The sequence below is a fragment of the Peromyscus maniculatus genome, chromosome 1, assembly GCF_049852395.1.
Source record: "Peromyscus maniculatus bairdii isolate BWxNUB_F1_BW_parent chromosome 1, HU_Pman_BW_mat_3.1, whole genome shotgun sequence".
Taxonomy (NCBI): domain Eukaryota; kingdom Metazoa; phylum Chordata; class Mammalia; order Rodentia; family Cricetidae; genus Peromyscus; species Peromyscus maniculatus.
The window spans coordinates 119,475,625-119,494,595 of NC_134852.1; the positions used below are offsets into that span (position 1 = coordinate 119,475,625).

General features: G+C 41.5%; 1 protein-coding gene across 15 annotated transcripts in view; it reads right to left on the bottom strand.

The window, feature by feature from the left end:
- Positions 1-18,971, bottom strand: part of Dennd2b (DENN domain containing 2B) — a 189,805-nt gene that overhangs the window by 80,297 nt on the left and 90,537 nt on the right. Inside the window, exon 1 of one of the 15 annotated variants that reach the window (XM_015997290.3) lies at positions 12,019-12,177. The exons of 13 other annotated variants lie outside the window; for them this stretch is intronic. In XM_015997290.3, the coding sequence (XP_015852776.1) occupies positions 12,019-12,059 (41 nt within the window). In that variant the 5' untranslated portion in view covers positions 12,060-12,177. Of the gene's footprint in view, positions 1-12,018; positions 12,178-18,971 lie in introns of those variants that run through there. One more of the 15 variants, XM_076563443.1, reaches the window with a different exon arrangement.

Consider the following 18,971-nt stretch of genomic DNA (forward strand, 5'->3'; position numbering starts at 1 on the left):
AAGGAGCTGGTGGAGAGGATCCTTCCAGCCACAATCAATTGTTTGTGCAGTCAGCTCCCATGCCCTAATGAGCCAAGAGACAAGGTTAACTTGAAGTTTGTTACTATTGCTGGAGTCCCTCTTCTTCTCTGGAGTCCACACTGATACCTAATCCCCTAACCTGTGTGTATGCTGAATGCTGTTGCAAGTGCCAAAATTCAGGAAACCACTCTCTCCCTTGCCCTCACTACCTAACTGCCCACTTGGACAGGCAGGAGAACTAAATAAAAATAAGTCCCTGAGCTGGGGAGATGGCTCAGTGGGTCAAGTGTCTGTCATGCAAGTCTGAAAACTTGAGTTCAGATCCTCAGATCCTACATGAAAGCTGGACGCAGGAGCATACATCTATAATCCTAGTATAGCCCTATAGGGAGATGGAGGTGAAGATAGGCGAGTCTCTGAAAGCAATGCATAAGAGACCCTGTCTCAAACATGGTACACGCAGGTTTTTTAAATGATGGAAGGAACTGAGAGTGACATCAAGAAATATAGTTTTGTTCTTATGCACCCACATAACTAAATATTGTGAACAAATTAGTTTACTTTGCCAGCTCTAGTAGCTTAGGAGTCTTTTGACTTCCCATACACACACACACCACCACCACCACCACCACCACCACCACTACCACCACCACCACCACCACCCAGAGCCTGGGGGAAAGTCACAGCTCAGGAAAATCTAGGGAAAGATTCTTCTGGCCTTGGAGGCAGAAAACTGAGACATGAATAGGCACTGCTCCCAAGACCAACTCTATAGAACCAGTTAAGACTGAATTCAGCTTTCCCATCTTTTCCCACTTTGAGCTTTATGTTGTAGACTCTCCCCTAAGTTCTGCTATCAGGCAGCTCAGCAAAATCAGTGTGAATTATTGATCACTATTTTGTTTTCAGAAGTGGGAAAAATATCTTAAGGAGTTCACAGACTAGGGTAGGGAGGAAAGGGTTATCAGCAAACAACTCAAATGGGGGATACAGACTCAAAGTATTTACAGTGGGTGAAGTTCAGAGGCTGGAGCAGCTCAAGTAGGATTTCTATGAGAAAAGAAATGGAGGCCAGGCCTTTAGGGAGGGACAAGGAGTAATGAGACAAAATGAAACACAAGATTGAGATGAAGAGCAAGGTCCCAAGACAGGGCGAATTACTAAATTTATGCCTGCAGTGTTTCCCCATATCTAACTGGGCCTTAACTTCAGGCAGGCAATAAGCATGAAAGAAACTGACCTCACTTAATGAAAAATAAAAGCTTCACTCAGGGTCTTCTGGCTCTCCTACCCTTCTGTGTTCTCCTCTGCCAAGAGCATGCTTAGTATTTCCTTTCACCGTGCTCCTCTAAGATCCCCTCCCTGCAGTGCAAGAGTGTACTCAACCTAAATCCCTAAACCCTACCATACCCTGAAGGAGCTCTTGGCACTTAAGACTCCCACTCCTGCTGGGGCTGGGTGGAGAGGTATATACCTTTAATCCCAGTTCTCAGGAGGCAGAGGCAGACAGATCTCTGTAAATTGCAGGCCAGTTTGGTCTATACAGTAAGGTCAAAGTCAGCCAGGGATACATAATTAAAACTTCCATTCTGGCCAAACTTTAGGCTTCCCTAGTTGTAACTGGGGACAGAGGCTTGGATAGCCCTGTGTTGGCCCAGATCAAGCTATGACCCTGAGTCTTACTTATGAGACCAGGAGAAGGAGCCGGCATCAGTTACTGATAAGCCCAGGTAAGTCTTCCTTCTTCATTGATATTTGCAATCATGTGTGTATTCAATTAACACCTACCAAACACCAGCCAAGCACACACAAATGTGTTCAGTTTTGGTCAAGCACCAAGACAGGAGACACAAAGTCCATCATCAGGAGCTTATAGTCTAGCAGGGTAGATACAGAGACAAATATTTTAAATGCCAGTAGAGAGATGAATTAAGTGACCCAGTCAATGGTACAAGAGTAGAGGCACCACTGGGCAGATGGAACTTCATTAGCAAAGTCTGGAGGAAGATAAGTAGAAAACATGAACAGCTGAGAGATGTTCAAGCTGATGGCTACTGAGTTGAAAGGGGAGTAGGAAGGAGGATAGATGGGAATACAGAAGAAATGCCAGGTCTCAGAAGTCTTCAGGAGACAAATTAAGGATCTTTACTCTAGAGAACCACAAAAATACCTCAGAAAGAAACAACAGACAAGGTTCTGTGCTTCTAGTAAAAGATGAAGTCATTCTCCAGTGTGGAGGCAATGGCCGAAGAGTCTGAACATGACCAGCAAAGACATGGAAGTGACCCGAGTTAATCAGGTTTAGGCTGAAGAGAAAATCTTCAAGTGGACACTCCTTGGAGGCAGCTATGAAGCTTACAGGCAGAGAAGAAAGGCTGGAGAAGGTGTGAGGAGGAAAAATAAGGGAGAATGGAAGGAAGGATAGAGAGGAGATATGATCGAGGGCAATTTTCAAAGTTTAAAATCTAGAAAGTAGAACTGGTCCAAGTGATGGGGCCCAAGGTATTGGCTGTGCTACTTACTGCATGTTAAGAGGACACACAAGACAGAAAGACTGCAGCCCTCACTCACTGTTCAACAGTGACAAATTATACACCAATTAAGTTGAATTAATTTATGCATGTATTTTCTTATATTAACCTTTTACCCATATTCTTATCTAAGCTTCAAAAGATAGTTTTTTAAAAAGCAAAAAGATATTATTATTATTATTACTAAATAACTTACGTATGCTACATGCCTTTTAGACTAGGCATGTTGTGCTCTTTACAGTTTTTCCCCCTTCACTGCCTCCTAACCAGAAAATTCCATTTTCTTATAGAAACTTACAGAAATAATTATCCTGAAATCATAGCAGGCAGATTCACCACTGGAAATAGAAATATAAAAATTGCCAATTTCTAAACAACCCCAAAATCTACTATCAAATTGATTCATTCATACAATGAAATCTTATGCAGGATTAATATTACCAAATAGTTCTAAATAGTATTTGTAGAGATACTCAATCAAAATTAGTAGCAAAAAAAGTAGGTTACAAAGCCTAAATGCAATTGATGCCATATTTGAGAAAATACTATGTGTGTGTGTGTCTCATATGAAAACCACCCATAAGGAAATATATGCCAGGTATTAATAAATTATGTTTTTATTTTCTTCCTAATGTTTTTATTAATTTTTCATAAAACAATAAAAAAAAGAGAAAAAAAGAAATAAAAGTGAGCTGGTTCTGCCAGTATCAGGTGTGATTTAGCTGGAATAACGGCACACTGTTGCAGAAAAAGAGAGAGATGCAGTGGTGTAGACAGAATTTGATAAAATGAGAGTTTGGAGAAAGAGCTGGACTTAGAGGTTCTAGAGCAGGTTGAGAATTAAGAATAGCAGGAACAAAAAGGCAATAAGCAAGAGCCTACTGGGAGACTGAAGAAGTGGAAGGTCTGAGAACTGCACAGCTCCCTAATTCCATACTAAAGTGTGGCACTAATTCATTCTCCAGGAAGAGATTCTGAACCTGCCATGGAGCCCAGCTCCTTTTGGTGCAGCTAGAATGGTAGACTGAGCTACCTGTGATGAGGAGAGTGACTGAGAAAACAAAAGCAATTATAGCAAAGTGGCTTGTGTCAAGTCCACATAAGTGGCAACTCTATTTCTCTGGAATTAATAAGATAACAAAATTTGCTGGGTGTGATGGCACATACCTTTAATTCTGGCACTCTAAAGACAGAGGCAAGCATATCTTTGTGTGTTCAAGGCCAGTCTGGTCTACATAAGCTCCAAATAAAAAAGCTAACAAAACTTAAGGAAGATGACAAGCAACACTGACCAGTACACTAGGTTAACAGTCACAAGCCAATCTAGCATTTGAGCAAATGCAATATACCTAAACAGAAACTCATCAACAAGTACTGACTGTATGACTGTGTCTACTTGCTAACCCAGCCACTCCATCATCATATGTGTTTTCTTCTGGGTATTGTTTCCCCCCCACAGCATAGCAAACCACCTAAAATGTCACAATGTCTGCTGAAATTAAGCCACCTTTCTAGTTTTGGACTGTGGCTATCATCTAAGAAACCAGATGACTGCTTTTCTACTATCAGCTCCATCCCTACACCACAAAGCCTGAATATACCCTGAGATGATGGAAAGTCATCATCAGCTCTTTCTTTACAGTAAAAGTAGATCAACGTGGCAGTTCAACCTGTTCTCTAGGATTCCTGTTACAAAGAATAAAAGGCTCAAGAGGGTACAATGACAAGCATGCAAACCTATCATTCTACCTGCCTCTGACAAACAAAGATGGCTAGGTGACCAGACAAGGAAATACCCTATGCCCCAGGAGGAAGCCACTTGCCTGCCTTGTTGTTTTCATCTTCTGGAATAATATCAACTCCTCCCAGCTAGGGTCTCTCCCCAGTCACTATAATTTCATGATTTACTTGTGATATGGATGGGCTTCATTAAGGAAATGCCCAGGGCTGTTGTTATCAAGAAATGGTGAGTTATGTCCCAATCAGAAAGCCACACAGGTAAAGCAAAGAGCAATCTCTGCCTGACATTTATGAACCTTTAAAACCAGGTAGAGATAGGTAAGGAATGCAAGAGGCTTGCTCACCTGATCTCTCAGCAGTGTTGGAAGGTGAAAGAAAAGTACTTATGAGATACCAGGGCTCTCAAGGCTATGATATTTATTAAGCCAGGTGTTAGTGGCACATGCTTTAATCCCAGCACTCAGGAGGCAGAGGCAGAACTGTGAGTTTGATGCCAGCCTGGTCTACATAGAGAGTTTCAGGACAGCCAGGGCTGTTACACAGAGAAACCCTGTCTCAAAAAACAAACAAACAAAAAATACCCCCCAAATAAAGAAAGAAAAAGATTTATTCAGAATACTACTTTAATACAAGCAAAAATGTTACTAAGATTCTAACTTGATAGTAGGAAGCCAACCTTTTTTATCTAGTTTCTGAAGTATATGGTTCTATATTTAGTTGGAAATACAGAATACAAAGTATAGAATACAGAACTCAGGGTCTTAAATTATAGCACAATTCTTAACAAAATTCTACCACAAATTGTGGGGGAGGGGTACCAATGCCCCTGATATGTCGAGTCCAATTTCTCTATCAGTTAGGTCACCAAAAAGTGCCTATTAGCTTAGCTCCTTATACAGTGATTTTTGACAAGTTACAATTTTATACAATACATTTGAATTTTATTGGGAGTCTGCACAGGAGAACTATAAGAAACTAATAATGCATAAGCATCTATTGTAAAACTGGGAAGAAAACTGCTGTAGCTAAAACTATAAAACCAACAATACAAAATTAATAAAAAAAATTACTCAACAGGTAAAAGTGCTTACTCTGCAAGCCTGACAACCCAGAATGCACAACGGATGAAGAAAAATTGTGCACTGACCTCCACATATGTGCCATGTCACATGCACACCCACATACTCTCACATACACCAATGCTAAACAAAGTAAAAATCAAAAAGAATTACATCCAATATATCACTCAACATTACCTTACCTATCTACATAAATTTCCTTATAATATGAAACTTAAGAAAAGAAAAACCTTGATCTGGTCATGAGACTCAGACCTCCAAGAACATGCAGTCAGAGTGGAAGGCTGCTTGAAGCCTCAGACATGAGCAAGACTAGGACACTGTACACACTTCCTTGGTGCCAATTACCTGTTACTCTGTTAAGGTTTCTTTTACCAGTCATCTTGTATGCAGAGCATTGTTCCCACACATTAAATTATGTTAATTCATTTAATACTCTAAAACAATCCCATGAGGTAAGTGTTACCAATTCTGTTTATTTTAACAAGCAAGAAAACCAAAGCCCAAAGTATAGTTAGCAAAAGCAGGAGCCAGAATTCAAACTGGGTCTAACTTCAAAATCCCTTCTAGATACTATCCCATTGAAAGTACAGTGAGTGTTGCTTTTACTGGGTCTTCTAAAGCCAGCCACTTCAATTCCTCTTCTGAAAGGATGGACTACAAATTTAAGGAAATAAGGCATGTAAGAATGTTTCATATGCTTTTAAGGTTTGCTTATGCAAAAATGTTTCATATATTGTATTGATATATAAATAATAGCTACTATCCTCCTGGAAAAGATGAACATAGCAGAGCTAATGTACCACTTTACATACAGGTGTGCACATGCACATGTACATGCATGCACATACACAAACATTATGAGGAAATGAGCTCCAAACACAGCTTAACTTGTTTCCCAGCATTGAAACCCACAAAGTCATTAAAGAGAGTGTCAGTCACTCTTAAACAGATGTGTTTGACATTCAGTGAGAAATCATCCCACTTGTAATGCTCCCCTGGACACAGACTCCTGTTTACTTCACCACTGAGAAGATGCTGGTTCAGCTAAGAGGACTTGTTTTCTCCCAGCTCCTTTTCATCGATCTTCTTCAGTAATGACCACTCTCAGAGTATTTCAAGAGATGCTATCTTTTGTTTCATTTTGTTTTCTTTTATGATGCCGAGGGTTGAAGTCAAGGTCTTGTACATGCTAGGGGGGTGATCTACCTCTGAGTTACATGCCTAGCCTCAAAAAATATTATCTTTGAAAGGAGTAACTGCCACTTTCAAGTTTTCATGGCTTAGCTAAATGACATGATTCTGATTCTGAATCAAAGTTCTCCCAAACTCTGCAGCTACAATATGTGCCTTTACTGGACACTTGATGGTTACTACCCTAGCAGAGAGGTATGCCTTCCCTGGTTGTTAGGTCTCAAAGAAACCTGGGACAAATAGCTTATTGAGGTAACATATCAAAGCAGATACTGGCCTCCAGTCTCTCTCAGCAAGGCCAATACCTGTGACAGAGTCTTGGCTCCTCTCAGCACTTCTCATCTGACCCCTTACCCCAAACCACTCCAGGCCTAAGCTTCCCTTCCCTTCAACTAGCTCCTTTGTTTCCTATATAACCTCAGCCATTTTGGCTACACAGTCTCTTGCTCCTCTTGTCCTCTTGGTTGTCCTGGCTCATTCCTGGCCTCATAGCCCCCTTCTCTCCTCTCTCTTCTCTTCCTCTCTTGCTCTCCCCCCTCCTCTCTTCTCTCATGGCCTGGTTCAGTCTGGACCCTTCCAGATGCCTCTGGCTGTTTTCTCCCTCATATCTACAATAAACCCCAACTATACACAGGGGCAATCATATCCTCATTGTTTCCATTCATTTCATTTCATTTTCATTTTCATAGAGACAAAGCTAAAAACCAGGTAAGTTCAGAAAAGAAGTCATCCCCTCTAGTTCTGAGCCTTGGGGGTTTCCCAGAAGTTTAAGAGGCAAGTGTTTCAACAGCAGGAAAATGCTGGGAGCTGTCTCATTCAGTGCAACTCTCCTGCCCACCCATCCAAATCCAGTAAGCAGTATATGCAGCACAGAAGAAACTCTTCCAAAGAGGGCAAACAAGACAAATGCCAATCAACATGCACCTTGGCTACTTCTGCAAAGGGATCCCTGGGAGACAAAGCCTGAGCAGTGGGCTTGCTGGCCAATACCCCTGGAGTGATCAAGTCTCTCCGCTAAGGGGATCCTGTTCCTCCTACATATCCCAGTTCTCCTTTTTATTAATCCTTCACCCTTTTTTGCTTCCCTAACACAAACCAAGAGACAGCAACATCCTGGGGCACAACAAGCTCAATGGTATTTGAGTTTTCTCACCTTGTCTTTTCTTGCTCACTGATCAAGACTTCAAATTCCTCACCACATCACACACCATCCCCTGGCCTAAAATACGCCAGGCTACCTACAGCTCTCTCTTCCTGGCAACCTTAACACCTACAACTGTTTGAAAACCTGGTCTATATTAGTCATCATACTACAGTAACCCTTGGACCTTAGCACTCAAGACTATACATCTCAAAGTCTTGTCCTTAGGCAAACCAGTTGGATCAGCAAACGTACCTTGCAAGTGTTTTAGAGAATTCTTCTGAAATGTCACTGGTTAAAAAAAGTATGATGCCAGCCAGGCGGTGGTGGCACACACCTTTAATCCCAGCACTCGGGAGGCAGAGGCAGGCAGATCTCCGTGAGTTCGAGGCCAGCCTGGTCTACAGAGTGAGATCCAGGAAAGGCGCAAGGCTACAGAAAATCCTGTCTCGAATAAAACAAAAACAAACAAACAAAAAAAAAAAGTATGATGCCTGGAATTTGCCTCAAAAATCTGGTAATGGAGGGGTAAACACACATAGGAATAAAGCCAGCTAGTCTGGTGCTGATAGTAAATGATGCTGAATAGTGGTTATAGGGCTATTCATCTTCAACTCTACTTCTGGGTATGCTTGACATTTCCCATAATACAAAGTTTAAAAAATAAAACCACTTAAGTCAAAGATTAAAGAGGAGCAGTGCCAAAGGTCACCTAGGGGTGACCTTCACAAAATGAAAACTATAATTTTACAATGGATATATCTGGCTGGTCTACTTTAAGCAGTAACCAAATTTAACAGCAGTATCTAGATTTATATGCCTATGATCCTCTCTCTGCACTGCTTATAAAGGGGTCCCCTCCAGAATGTCTAGCCTAGTTCTAGCGTATATATCTAATTTACAGTTCACAGAAAATACACAGGAGAAACAACATCCCAAATAGTACTTCAAAGAAACAACCAGATAAATCCCTTAATTACCAACTGAATTCCTGTCAGAAAATAAAAAGGAATGTCTAACATCCCTAATAAAACACAAAATCTGCTTTTCCACAGAGTCCTGTATGTTTCTATAAATGATCCCTGAACATAACATTTCACTCATGTTCAAACCTATGGCAAGTCCTGCATACTCTGCCTGCTCTAGGACTCACCTGCTGTGGGATGGGATGGTCTTTCTGTATGCTATGAAAATGTGTTGCTACCATTAGTTAATAAAGAAGCTGCTCTGACCTATGGCAAGACAGGTTATAGCCAGGCAGGAAATCCAAGCAAAGATATAGGGAGAAGAAAGGCGAAGTTGGGGGAGACCGCTGTGAGCCTCCTGGAGAACAAGATGCCACAAAACACATGGCGATACATAGATTAATAGAAATGGGTTAATTTAAAATGTAACAGCTAGCTAGCAATAAGCCTGAGCCATAGACCAAACAGTCTGCAATTAATCTAAGCTTCTGTGTGTTTATTTGGGACTGAGTGGCTGTGGGACACAGGAAACTTCTGGCTACACTCACTTCCTCTGTTCCTTGCCTCACTTTACCTGTGACTTTACCAGCAATCACCTGGTTTTACTGCAACAACTAAAACCAACCTCAAGCTTCAACAGATTCTCCAGGTCTACTCTATGCCCTTCTTTGCACATCCTTCTTGTTACCTCCACAGTTCCACAGTACTTTCCCAACTTTCCCGAATGGATGACATCTGACATGATACCCTACTCAGAACAGCACTCATTGGCAGGAATCACAGTGCAGTAAGGCACACACTTCTCAGTTCTTCCTAGTCTTCTTATTAGACTAAGAAGAAAGTTTCTATTTACTGTGTCACCTCCAAACAACTGATCTGCCCCCCACTCTTGCATATGTGTATATGGTATATGTATGTGTGTGAGTGGATAGGTATGAAGGTGTACTTGTACACATGCATGTATAGGACTGAGGTTGATAGTCTTCCTTAATCACTCTCCACTTTATTCACCAAGACAGGGTCGGTCTCTCTCTCTCTCTCTCTCTCTCTCTCTCTCTCTCTCTCTCTCTCTCTCTCTCTCTCTCTTTCTCTCTCTTTTGGTTTTTCAAGACAGGATTTTTCTGTGTAACAGTCCCAGCTATCCTGGAACTCGCCTCACTTTGTAGACCAGGCTGAGCTCCACCTGCCTCTGCCTCCCAAGTGCTGGGACTAGCTTTTCTTTTCTTTTTTTTTTTTTTTTGAGACAAATTAGACTGGCCTTGAACTGTGGCACTCCCTCTGACTCTGCTTCTGCCTCCCAAGTTAACACTTACATGCTTAGGCCACAACACCTGGCTCTTTATTAATCCCTGAAGAAGACACATTTGTTCATGTTTTATTGCTGCTCCTATGCCAAAGTCACACCCTTTCTGGATCCTAAGGCTTTCTGGGACTTTGGCTCACTCACTCTGCCACTATGTCACTAATATCAATACCCACCTATGGGCCACCTCAGCCAGAATGAGACCATTCAACCACATCTGACTTAAAGGAGCAGCTCTGGTCACAATATCTAGTTCTCCAGCATTCATACAGTTGCATCTAGGAATTCATTCTGAAGTTTTTCCAAGAGGGCAGATGTGATTATCCCCAAACACACAGAAAAAGAATATGTACTACCATATCCAGGATAATAGAAAATAAAGTCTTGGTCTGGAGCAATGGCTCAGTGGTTAAGAGCACTGGTTACTCTTCCAAGGGTCCTGAGTTCAATCCCCAGCGACCACATGGTGGCTCACAGTCATCCACAATGTGACCTGAAGCTCTCTCTGTCATACATGCAAACAGAGCACTCATACCTTTAAAAAATAAATTAAAAAAATAATAATAAATAAAATAAAGTCTTTAAAACTGAGAAAACTTGTGTCTAATTGTCAATTTGCTGCCTTCACTATTTGTATTGGAAGTGTTTGTTTCTTTCTAAGTGTTGCAAAATTTTTTCAAATTAATTTATTTGACATCCTGGTCACAGTTTTGCAAGAATGTTTATAATGGCTATGGTACATCGTAAATAGAAGATACACTATAAGAACTTGAATGTGGGACCTCAACTCATTAAAAAAAAAGAGAGAGTAAAATGAAGTTTATCAATTTTATGTAAAGAATCAATTTAACAGGAGAAAGGAGGGAAAAAAACCATCAACACATTTGGCCCAGACCTGATATATGTATGTAAGTTCTTAACAAATCTACAAGGGACCAATTAGAAAAGTGAACAACATATTTAGGCATAAAATTCTCCAAAGAATAAAAGAAATTGGCAGTAAACATAAAAAATGTTCAATTCTGCTAGAAATGACAGAAACCTAAATAAAGTGTCAGAGAGCAGTCCTTTTCAGAGGTTAGAGAGATGGCTCAGCCACCACAAACTCCAATGCTTTCTGGACTCTACTGGCACTTCAAACATACACACATAATAAAAAATAAAATTATTTTAAAAGAGAAATTCTTTTTCACCTATCAGATTGGCAAAGATTAAAAACTTGCTAATAACATATTGGCAAAGGTATGGTGGAAACAGGTGCTTTCCTATACCACTCATGAGAATTAAGCTGATGCAACTTCTCTGGAAAGCAGTTTAGCAATATTTATTAACATTTTTAAATTAGTATACCCTTTAATCAGCAAATCTTTCCTTTTAGGAATTTAGCCTAAGGGAACACAAGTTTTAGAACACTGACAGAAAGACGTTGAGTACTCCCATTTCCTACAGCAGGAGAAACCGATAACAACTCAAAGGTCAATCCTTAGGGGCTTGGTTAAGTAAATTATGAGAGTCCATCTAAAAAGGCATAATGCTACTGTCAGGAGGAAAGTACTAACATAGGAAAACATTCTTGGTAAAGTACAAGTGAGACATTTTTTAGTAGAGAGTAGTTTTTTCTTGTAAAACATATAATTCAAAAATTTCAATTACTCATTAATTGAACATTGATGTACAATTCAGTGGCATCATATCACATCACAAAGCTGTACAAACATCACCACTATTTCCCCAGAAACATTCAACACCAAGCACTAACTTCCTATTGTCACCTCCCTCCTAACTCCAGGTGAGTAATGCTCTTTCTGTCTAGTATTTTGCCGTATCATTTGCTGGTGTTATGCTATGTAAACAGAATCACTAAAAAACAAGACCCTGTCCTTACATCTTTAAAATAAAAAAATAAATACTTTTTAAAAGGGAGCAAGGAGAGAAGAGAAGCCCCAGACCTCTCCTCAAAGGGAAGAGCAAGCCCAAGAAGGTTTCAGGAAGCATGAATGACAAAGAAGAGAGGGTAGATTTGTGCCCTGACTAAGTGTCTCACCTGAAGCCTCTGGTGTCCAAACAGAATGAAGGTGATGGCATCTGGAGCCATGCTGCCTGAGAGAAAGTCTCACAAGTTAAAAAAAACCTGACCTCTGTGGGAAGCACCCCTGTGGCTGGGTCAGTGAAACCCTCTTAGCTGGTGTTCTCAACCTTTTCAACAGCCAACTGTAGACTTTGCCCTTGAAATTCAACTCCTGGGCTGAAGAGATAATCTCCCTGTGTAAACTTGGCTAATAGACAGAGCACACACATGCTCAGCTTGCTTGCAGCACCTGAGCCAGCCCAGTCAACCAAGTGGCTGTGCTCAAGGGCAGGCAGGAAACCTTTCCTGACAAAAATGTCAGCCGTCCTAATGAAATAAAGGGCACAGGATGGGCATATTCCGAAAATCCGACAAGCAGCAATTTAGAGACAAGCACACCACCTGAAACCTCACCTGGGGATGATCTGGACACCATGAGAAAAGTGACTAGAAAAGCACAACTTTTACCAGTCTCTGTCAGTGTTACAGGGCAAACCTGTCAAAAACTTCTGAAAGTTAGACTTGTACACATGAAATTCTAGGCTAGTCAAAGAGAATAAGCCACTGCATCTCAACCACCAAGCCTCTTAAACAGTGCTTCTCAGAGTGAGGGTCCAAGACAACCACTGCTGTCATCATCATCACCACCACACACCACACCACCATCACCACCACCATACACACCACTACCACCACCATACACCACCACCTCCACCATCACACACACCACTACCACCACCTCCACACACACTACTACCACCACCATCAGCACACATCACCAACAACGATACCATATATAAGACCACCACACACTACTACCACATACACCACCAGCACCAGCATCATTCCACACCATCACCATCATACACCACCACACCACCCGCACCAACAATAACTACCGCAGGCATATCTATAAACTTGTCCAAAACACAAACTCTCCGTCCCACTTTGGCTTTAGTGAACTGAAAACAAGCTCTCTGGGTGCGTTTGGTGTATGTTCAAGTCTCAGAACCTCGGATCAAAGGCTCCTAAGAGCTCTGCAAGGGGAGTTCAGACTCTGCCCCTGGACTTCCCTGACATTCTACTAATCTAAATCAATTTTGACAGACATGATAATACATCTAATGAGATGGGCAAGATCTCTGTCACACCAGCTGTGTCTTCTACATGGCCTCATAGGCTGCTCTTCCACAAACGGATTCCAAAGATGCTCTTTGCTGCTTCAAAGAGTAGTCCAGCTCTTCAAATTCTGACCTTAGGCCATCTTCTCAGCCTCATCCTGGAACTCATCTATGCATCTCTGCTCTAGGTGGATGAATATTAAATTTTTGTTCAATGAATTGGTGTTAAACACAATCTGAAAGTAAAAACCACCCTCACACAAGCCACATATCTTTCCTTCAGAAGTAAGACATCAGATAGGGATGAGAAGTAGGACGGCAGAACCCATTACTCACAAAAGAAACTCCTCTGAGTCTCAGAGATCTATGCTTACCTGAAACTCACTCTCACCCTGTTCTATCCCTCACAAACTGTTCCATCCCAGCATGTCAGCTAGGTGAAACATGGATCACATGAACTCCAAGGAGTAAAAGCTCAGAAGCACCCACACATGCCTTCACTTCTGAACCCTGCACCTTAAGCCAGGTAGGTTCAGTCCCTTCAGAAAAAGAAGTATCTACAAATTCAATGTAGTCACTGTTCAATTTCCAAGAAGTCAAAGTTGTGACCTGATAAATTTCTTTCTTCAAACATTTCCAACAAACTCAAAGACTTGAAAAGACTATAAACTACAGAATAAAGGCTTATTTATTGCAAGTACTAGTTTAGTGATAAATTATTTATTCTAAAAACCAAATTCCATCTTCTTACTATAAAAATCCAAGAAGTCATAACTGAAAATAATGTGAGGAAAGCATACTGCAGCATTACATAAATTAGGTATGGTGGTGTGTGCCTGTAATCTCAGTACTCCAGAAGTAGAAAAAAGAACAGCAGATGTCCAAGGTCACTCTCAACTAAACATCAATTTTGAGACCAAGGAGGGAGGGATGGAGCAATGGAGGGAGGGAGAGAGGGAGTGCAGCTGATCAGGACAGATGGATCAATGGTTAAGAGTGTATACTGCTCTCGATGGGCAGTGATGGTGCACACCTTTAATCCCAGCACTTGGGAGGCACAGGCAGGCAAATCTTTGTGAGTTCCAGGCCAACCTAGTCTACAGATCGAGTTCCAGGACAGCGAGGGCTACACACAGAGAAACCCTTTCTCAAAAACAAAACAAAACAAAAGAGTATGTACTGCTCTTGCAGAAGATCCAAGTTCTGTTCCCAGATCCTAAATTGACAGTTCTCAACTCCAGCTCCAGGGAATCTGATGACTTCTTCTGGCCTCCAAGGGCACCTGCACTCAAGTGTACACACACACACACACACACACACACACCACACAACATACCCAAGAATTAAAAATATAGGGGTTGAGCCGGGCAGTGGTGGCACTCGCCTTTAATCCCAGCACTCGGGAGGCAGAGGCAGGCGGATCTCTGTGAGTTCGAGGCTAGACTGGTCTCCAAAGCGAGTTCCAGGAAAGGCACAAAGCTACACAGAGAAACCCTGTCTCGAAAAACCAATATATATATATATATATATATATATATATATATATATATATAGTGAGAGAGGGAAAAAAGAGAAAGGTAATTCAGGTTATTTGTGTTCCAGTCTTGCTACACATCCCAACCCCCTGCCCCATTTTTCATTCTGATTGACAGTCTTAGTAGTCAACATTGTAATCATTGCAGAACAAGTTGAAAATACTCCATTCAACTCCACAAACACTCGAAAAACTTCCAATGGATTGAAAGGAGAACATAAGTCATCAATAAAACATAACAACTCATTAAATGTTTCAGGTACTGAGAGGAAGCACATTTTTGGTATGTCAATCAGAATGGCGGTATAGAGAGAGAACATGCTTTGGTTCACATAGACTTAGATCCAGAGTTTAAGTGAGTTAGTGGCTCTGAGTTCCTGAAGACATCAGGATATCATAAATTCACTCAGAGATTGTCATGAGGATTTACTAAAATGACAAAATTACAAATAAAAGTGCATGGTATAATAATATATCTACTAATGAAATAACATAGACCTAAAAATCTTCAGAAAATTGTGAACACATATTGTTTGATTCCAAGAATGTATCCACTCAACTTCTGCTAGCTGAGTCTGGTGATATCCATCTCTACTCCAGACTGCTGCTTCTTCTCCTTACTCTTTTTCTTGATTCCTCTTCATTAGATTCAGTGCTGCTCTTAGCTAGCCATCTCTGTCAAATTTCTACACCTCACTCCAAAGTGGGTGACAGATCTAGAATGTGTACCTCTCACGTTGGGTTTTCAAGTCCCTGACAATGGCCATCGGGTTCAATCTCAACTGGCCTCAGCCAACATCTTATAGTCTGAATCACTTTGTCCTATACTCCAGCCATAGTTACTCAGCACATGAAGTTATCTCCACCTCTGGGTTTTGTCTTTGCTGTTCCTTACTTTAGGAAGGTACTTCTCCAAGTCTGCATATTCCTGGCTTCTCCTTACTTTGGAGATCACAGCACAAACTTCATTCTCTAAGAAGCCTTTTCTAACCTCTCCAGTCCATATTACCCTCTCTCAAGTCACTATCCTCTCCTCTGTAGCAGCACTGCCTTTATCCCATGTATTGATCTGTTCACTTATTTACCGAATCCTCTCTACAATAAGCTCAATGAAAAAGGCTTTTGCTATCTTTGTTATCTCGACATCCCTAACATACTGTATAGTAGGTAGAACAAAATGGATACCCAGTAAGTGTTTATTAAGGCTGGAGGGAGGGTTTAGTGGGTAAAGCACCTATTATACAAGTGTGAGAACCTGAATTCAAATCCCCAGAATGCATATAAAAAGTCAGACATCGAAGTGTGCACCTGTAATCCAAGTGTTCCTTATACCAAGATAGGAGGTGGAGACAGGAGAATCCCCAGAAGTTTCTGGGCCAGTTAGCCAGGCATATGCAGGGGCATAGAAGACACTGACTCAACTAACACATTCTCATATTCTCTCTGTCTGCCTGAGTCTCTATGTGTCTATGTCTGTCTGTCTGTCTGTCTCTCTCTCTCTCACACACACACAAATCCACATAAAGATTAAATAAATAGCCGTTAAATGAATGAAGCATGGTGGCACACACCTACAATCCCAGCACTGGAGAGGCTCAGACAGGAGAATCTCAAGTTCCATATTAGTAAAACCTTGTCTCAAGTAAATACTTATTGAATGAATGAATGAATGAATAAATAAATAAATTCCATTTCTGAAATGTGAGGCAGAGGTACAGCCACCCTCTTCTTTCTCTTGACTAATGATTAACAGTAGTAGATGGCCCCTAAGGAAGAGATGTGGATGAGGAAGATAAAAGGCTGAATATCAACCCCGGGAAACATCAATAAATAAAGTCACCCCAGCTCCCCCACTGAAAAACATTAAATGCTGCTAGGGGCTCAGGAAGTTCCTAAGTGCTCTAGTCCCCAGAGTTTTTTGCCCTAAACTTCTAGTGAGCCACATCAACTTCTGACCTTAAGTTTTGCAGCTGAAAGCAAGTCTAGACAGTACTGCTTTTGAAACTCACCAAGATTTACCCAAAAGTTGTAGGTTATGAGATAAAGAGAAGGGGGGAGCTATTAAAATTCCACTAAATATGATTTAAATACAACAAAAATTCCCAGTTGTTTTCTTCTTAACCTGATCCCTACCCACTTTGGGCACTAATTTAGAATTAATCAAACCCTTCTTCCCCCACTATACTCACAGCTGGCTCTCCCAGGAATTATAAGAATAACAGCTGGGCAGCAACAACCCTGGGCAGTAATAAATAATCACACGATGTTGCCCAGTCCATTCAGGTTTGAACCCACAGAGTGAGTAATAGGCAGGGAAGGGGGTGGGATGGAGAGGCAAAGAAAATGAGGCAGTTCTGCACTTTCTACCTAGAATTCAAAGCCTTAATCCTCTGAACAGAGCAGCTGAGTTAGTCAAGCCAAGGCTACAAACCAAGGTCACTGCCACTGCCAAGACCATGTCAACTATTCTAGGTACTTTCCTACCACTCTCACACATCCACTTCTTTACAACTTCTAGGGTCAGTCATATTCTTGAATTTCTTTTCTCCATCTGCATTCCTTTTTCTCAAGTGTCAAAATCTATACACACATGGCTCTGACCTACTTGTCCTCAAACCTTTGAAAATGAGTTCCATGTGTAGCTCCAACACCCCACAGGCTTCATCTTTTAATTATTCCAGCAGAACAAGGTAGGTCTTGAGTAGCTAATAAACTAAATGAAGGGAGAAAGCCTGGTGTTAAATTTGTGCCAAAGAAACTTTCTACCAACAAGGAGTAGGGGGCATAATTTTGCTGAGTAAGACTGAGGTTCTGAGAATACTATGGGCCACTGGACTCTGAGCCTAGCCTCTGAGAGCCTTCAGAAGTAACTGTAGAATATTTGGCCCTGCTCTGCAAAGTTTGGTCTTCTAAAGGGGGAAAACCACCTTAAATTAAAAGTGGTCTTATTTAAAAAGAACATCTGTGAGGCACCTACTCCCAGGGACTCCCCATTCTGCTCCCCTGCCTGAATTCAGCAGACCCATAAATTGGCACTGTTAAGATGACCTTTCCAGGCGATATTTCAGCAAGAGATAACAACAAAGCTGAGAGCTTTGGTAGCACTCGAAGGAGATTTGAGGGACTTAAAACACACTGCTAAATTTGGCAGCAAAAGTTCCTGTTTCTTGCAGCTGGAAAAGGAAATCTCTTTATAATTACAGTGTAGATAAGGGACTATTCTTTTTTTTAGACACAGATTAGAACCTCCCTATCCAGACCTCCCACTCCCCTGAGAGTAGTCAGTGCTGGGTAAGTGCACCTAGGGATGGAATCAAGAAATTTTTGGGGAAGGAAAAGTACCAGGGCTTGTCCTGATGCCACTTACTGTCTCAGTCATAGCCACTTGCCCAGATATCTGGCACTTTTCAATTCCTAGATCTCACTGCCTCTGTCTCTACTCTCCATTCATCTCCCATCAGCTCTCCCCTTTCCCATCCTGCTCCTTCATACAGGGCCATGGCATGTCCCCACCCTAATGTCATACATGTGCTAACCCTCACAGAGGCCTCTCAGCCTGGACAGTTCTTTGGTTCGGCCAGATTCCCCCATTTGACATATTTGGTTGGTTTGATTTGAAGGAGTGTCTTACAATATAACCAGGCTAGCTTCAAACCCCTACCTCAGCCTTACAAATATTGAGATTACATGCCCCACCACCCACCATACCCTGTTTTGGTTTATATATTTCTCTTTTCTTAAGACAGGGTCTCTGTGTAGCCCTGGCTGGCTATGTAGATAAGGCTGGTCTCAAACTCACAGAGAGCTGCCTGCTTAGGTCTCCCCAACGAAGGCACTTAAAGGCTTGCACCACCACACCAGACTATGCAAAAGCAAAGTACAAAAATTCTCATCTGTTGCTCATCAGGGGACTCTTAAAACTGCCCATGATGTAAAGGAAGGGGATATCACAAAACCTGCAGATTAGCCACATATATTGCTTAGAGTAATAAATACAAAAATAGCTAACATTTTATTCAGCAACAAGGTAGGACTAGCTATGCTTTTACATGTAGGCTTCACTATAACACTCTCAGATAAGTCTTTTACTGCCTCAGTTTGAGAGAAGAGAGGGGCTATGGACAAGCTAGGCCAGGTAGCACTAAAAACCATGAATGTGGCTAAATTACCAGGCACTTGGAATTCAGTACGACTGGAGTCCAGGTTCCAACCATCGCTCTGGTTGCATGGCTTTTTCTCTAATCTGCTTTGTCTTTAGTCACCAACTGGTCATT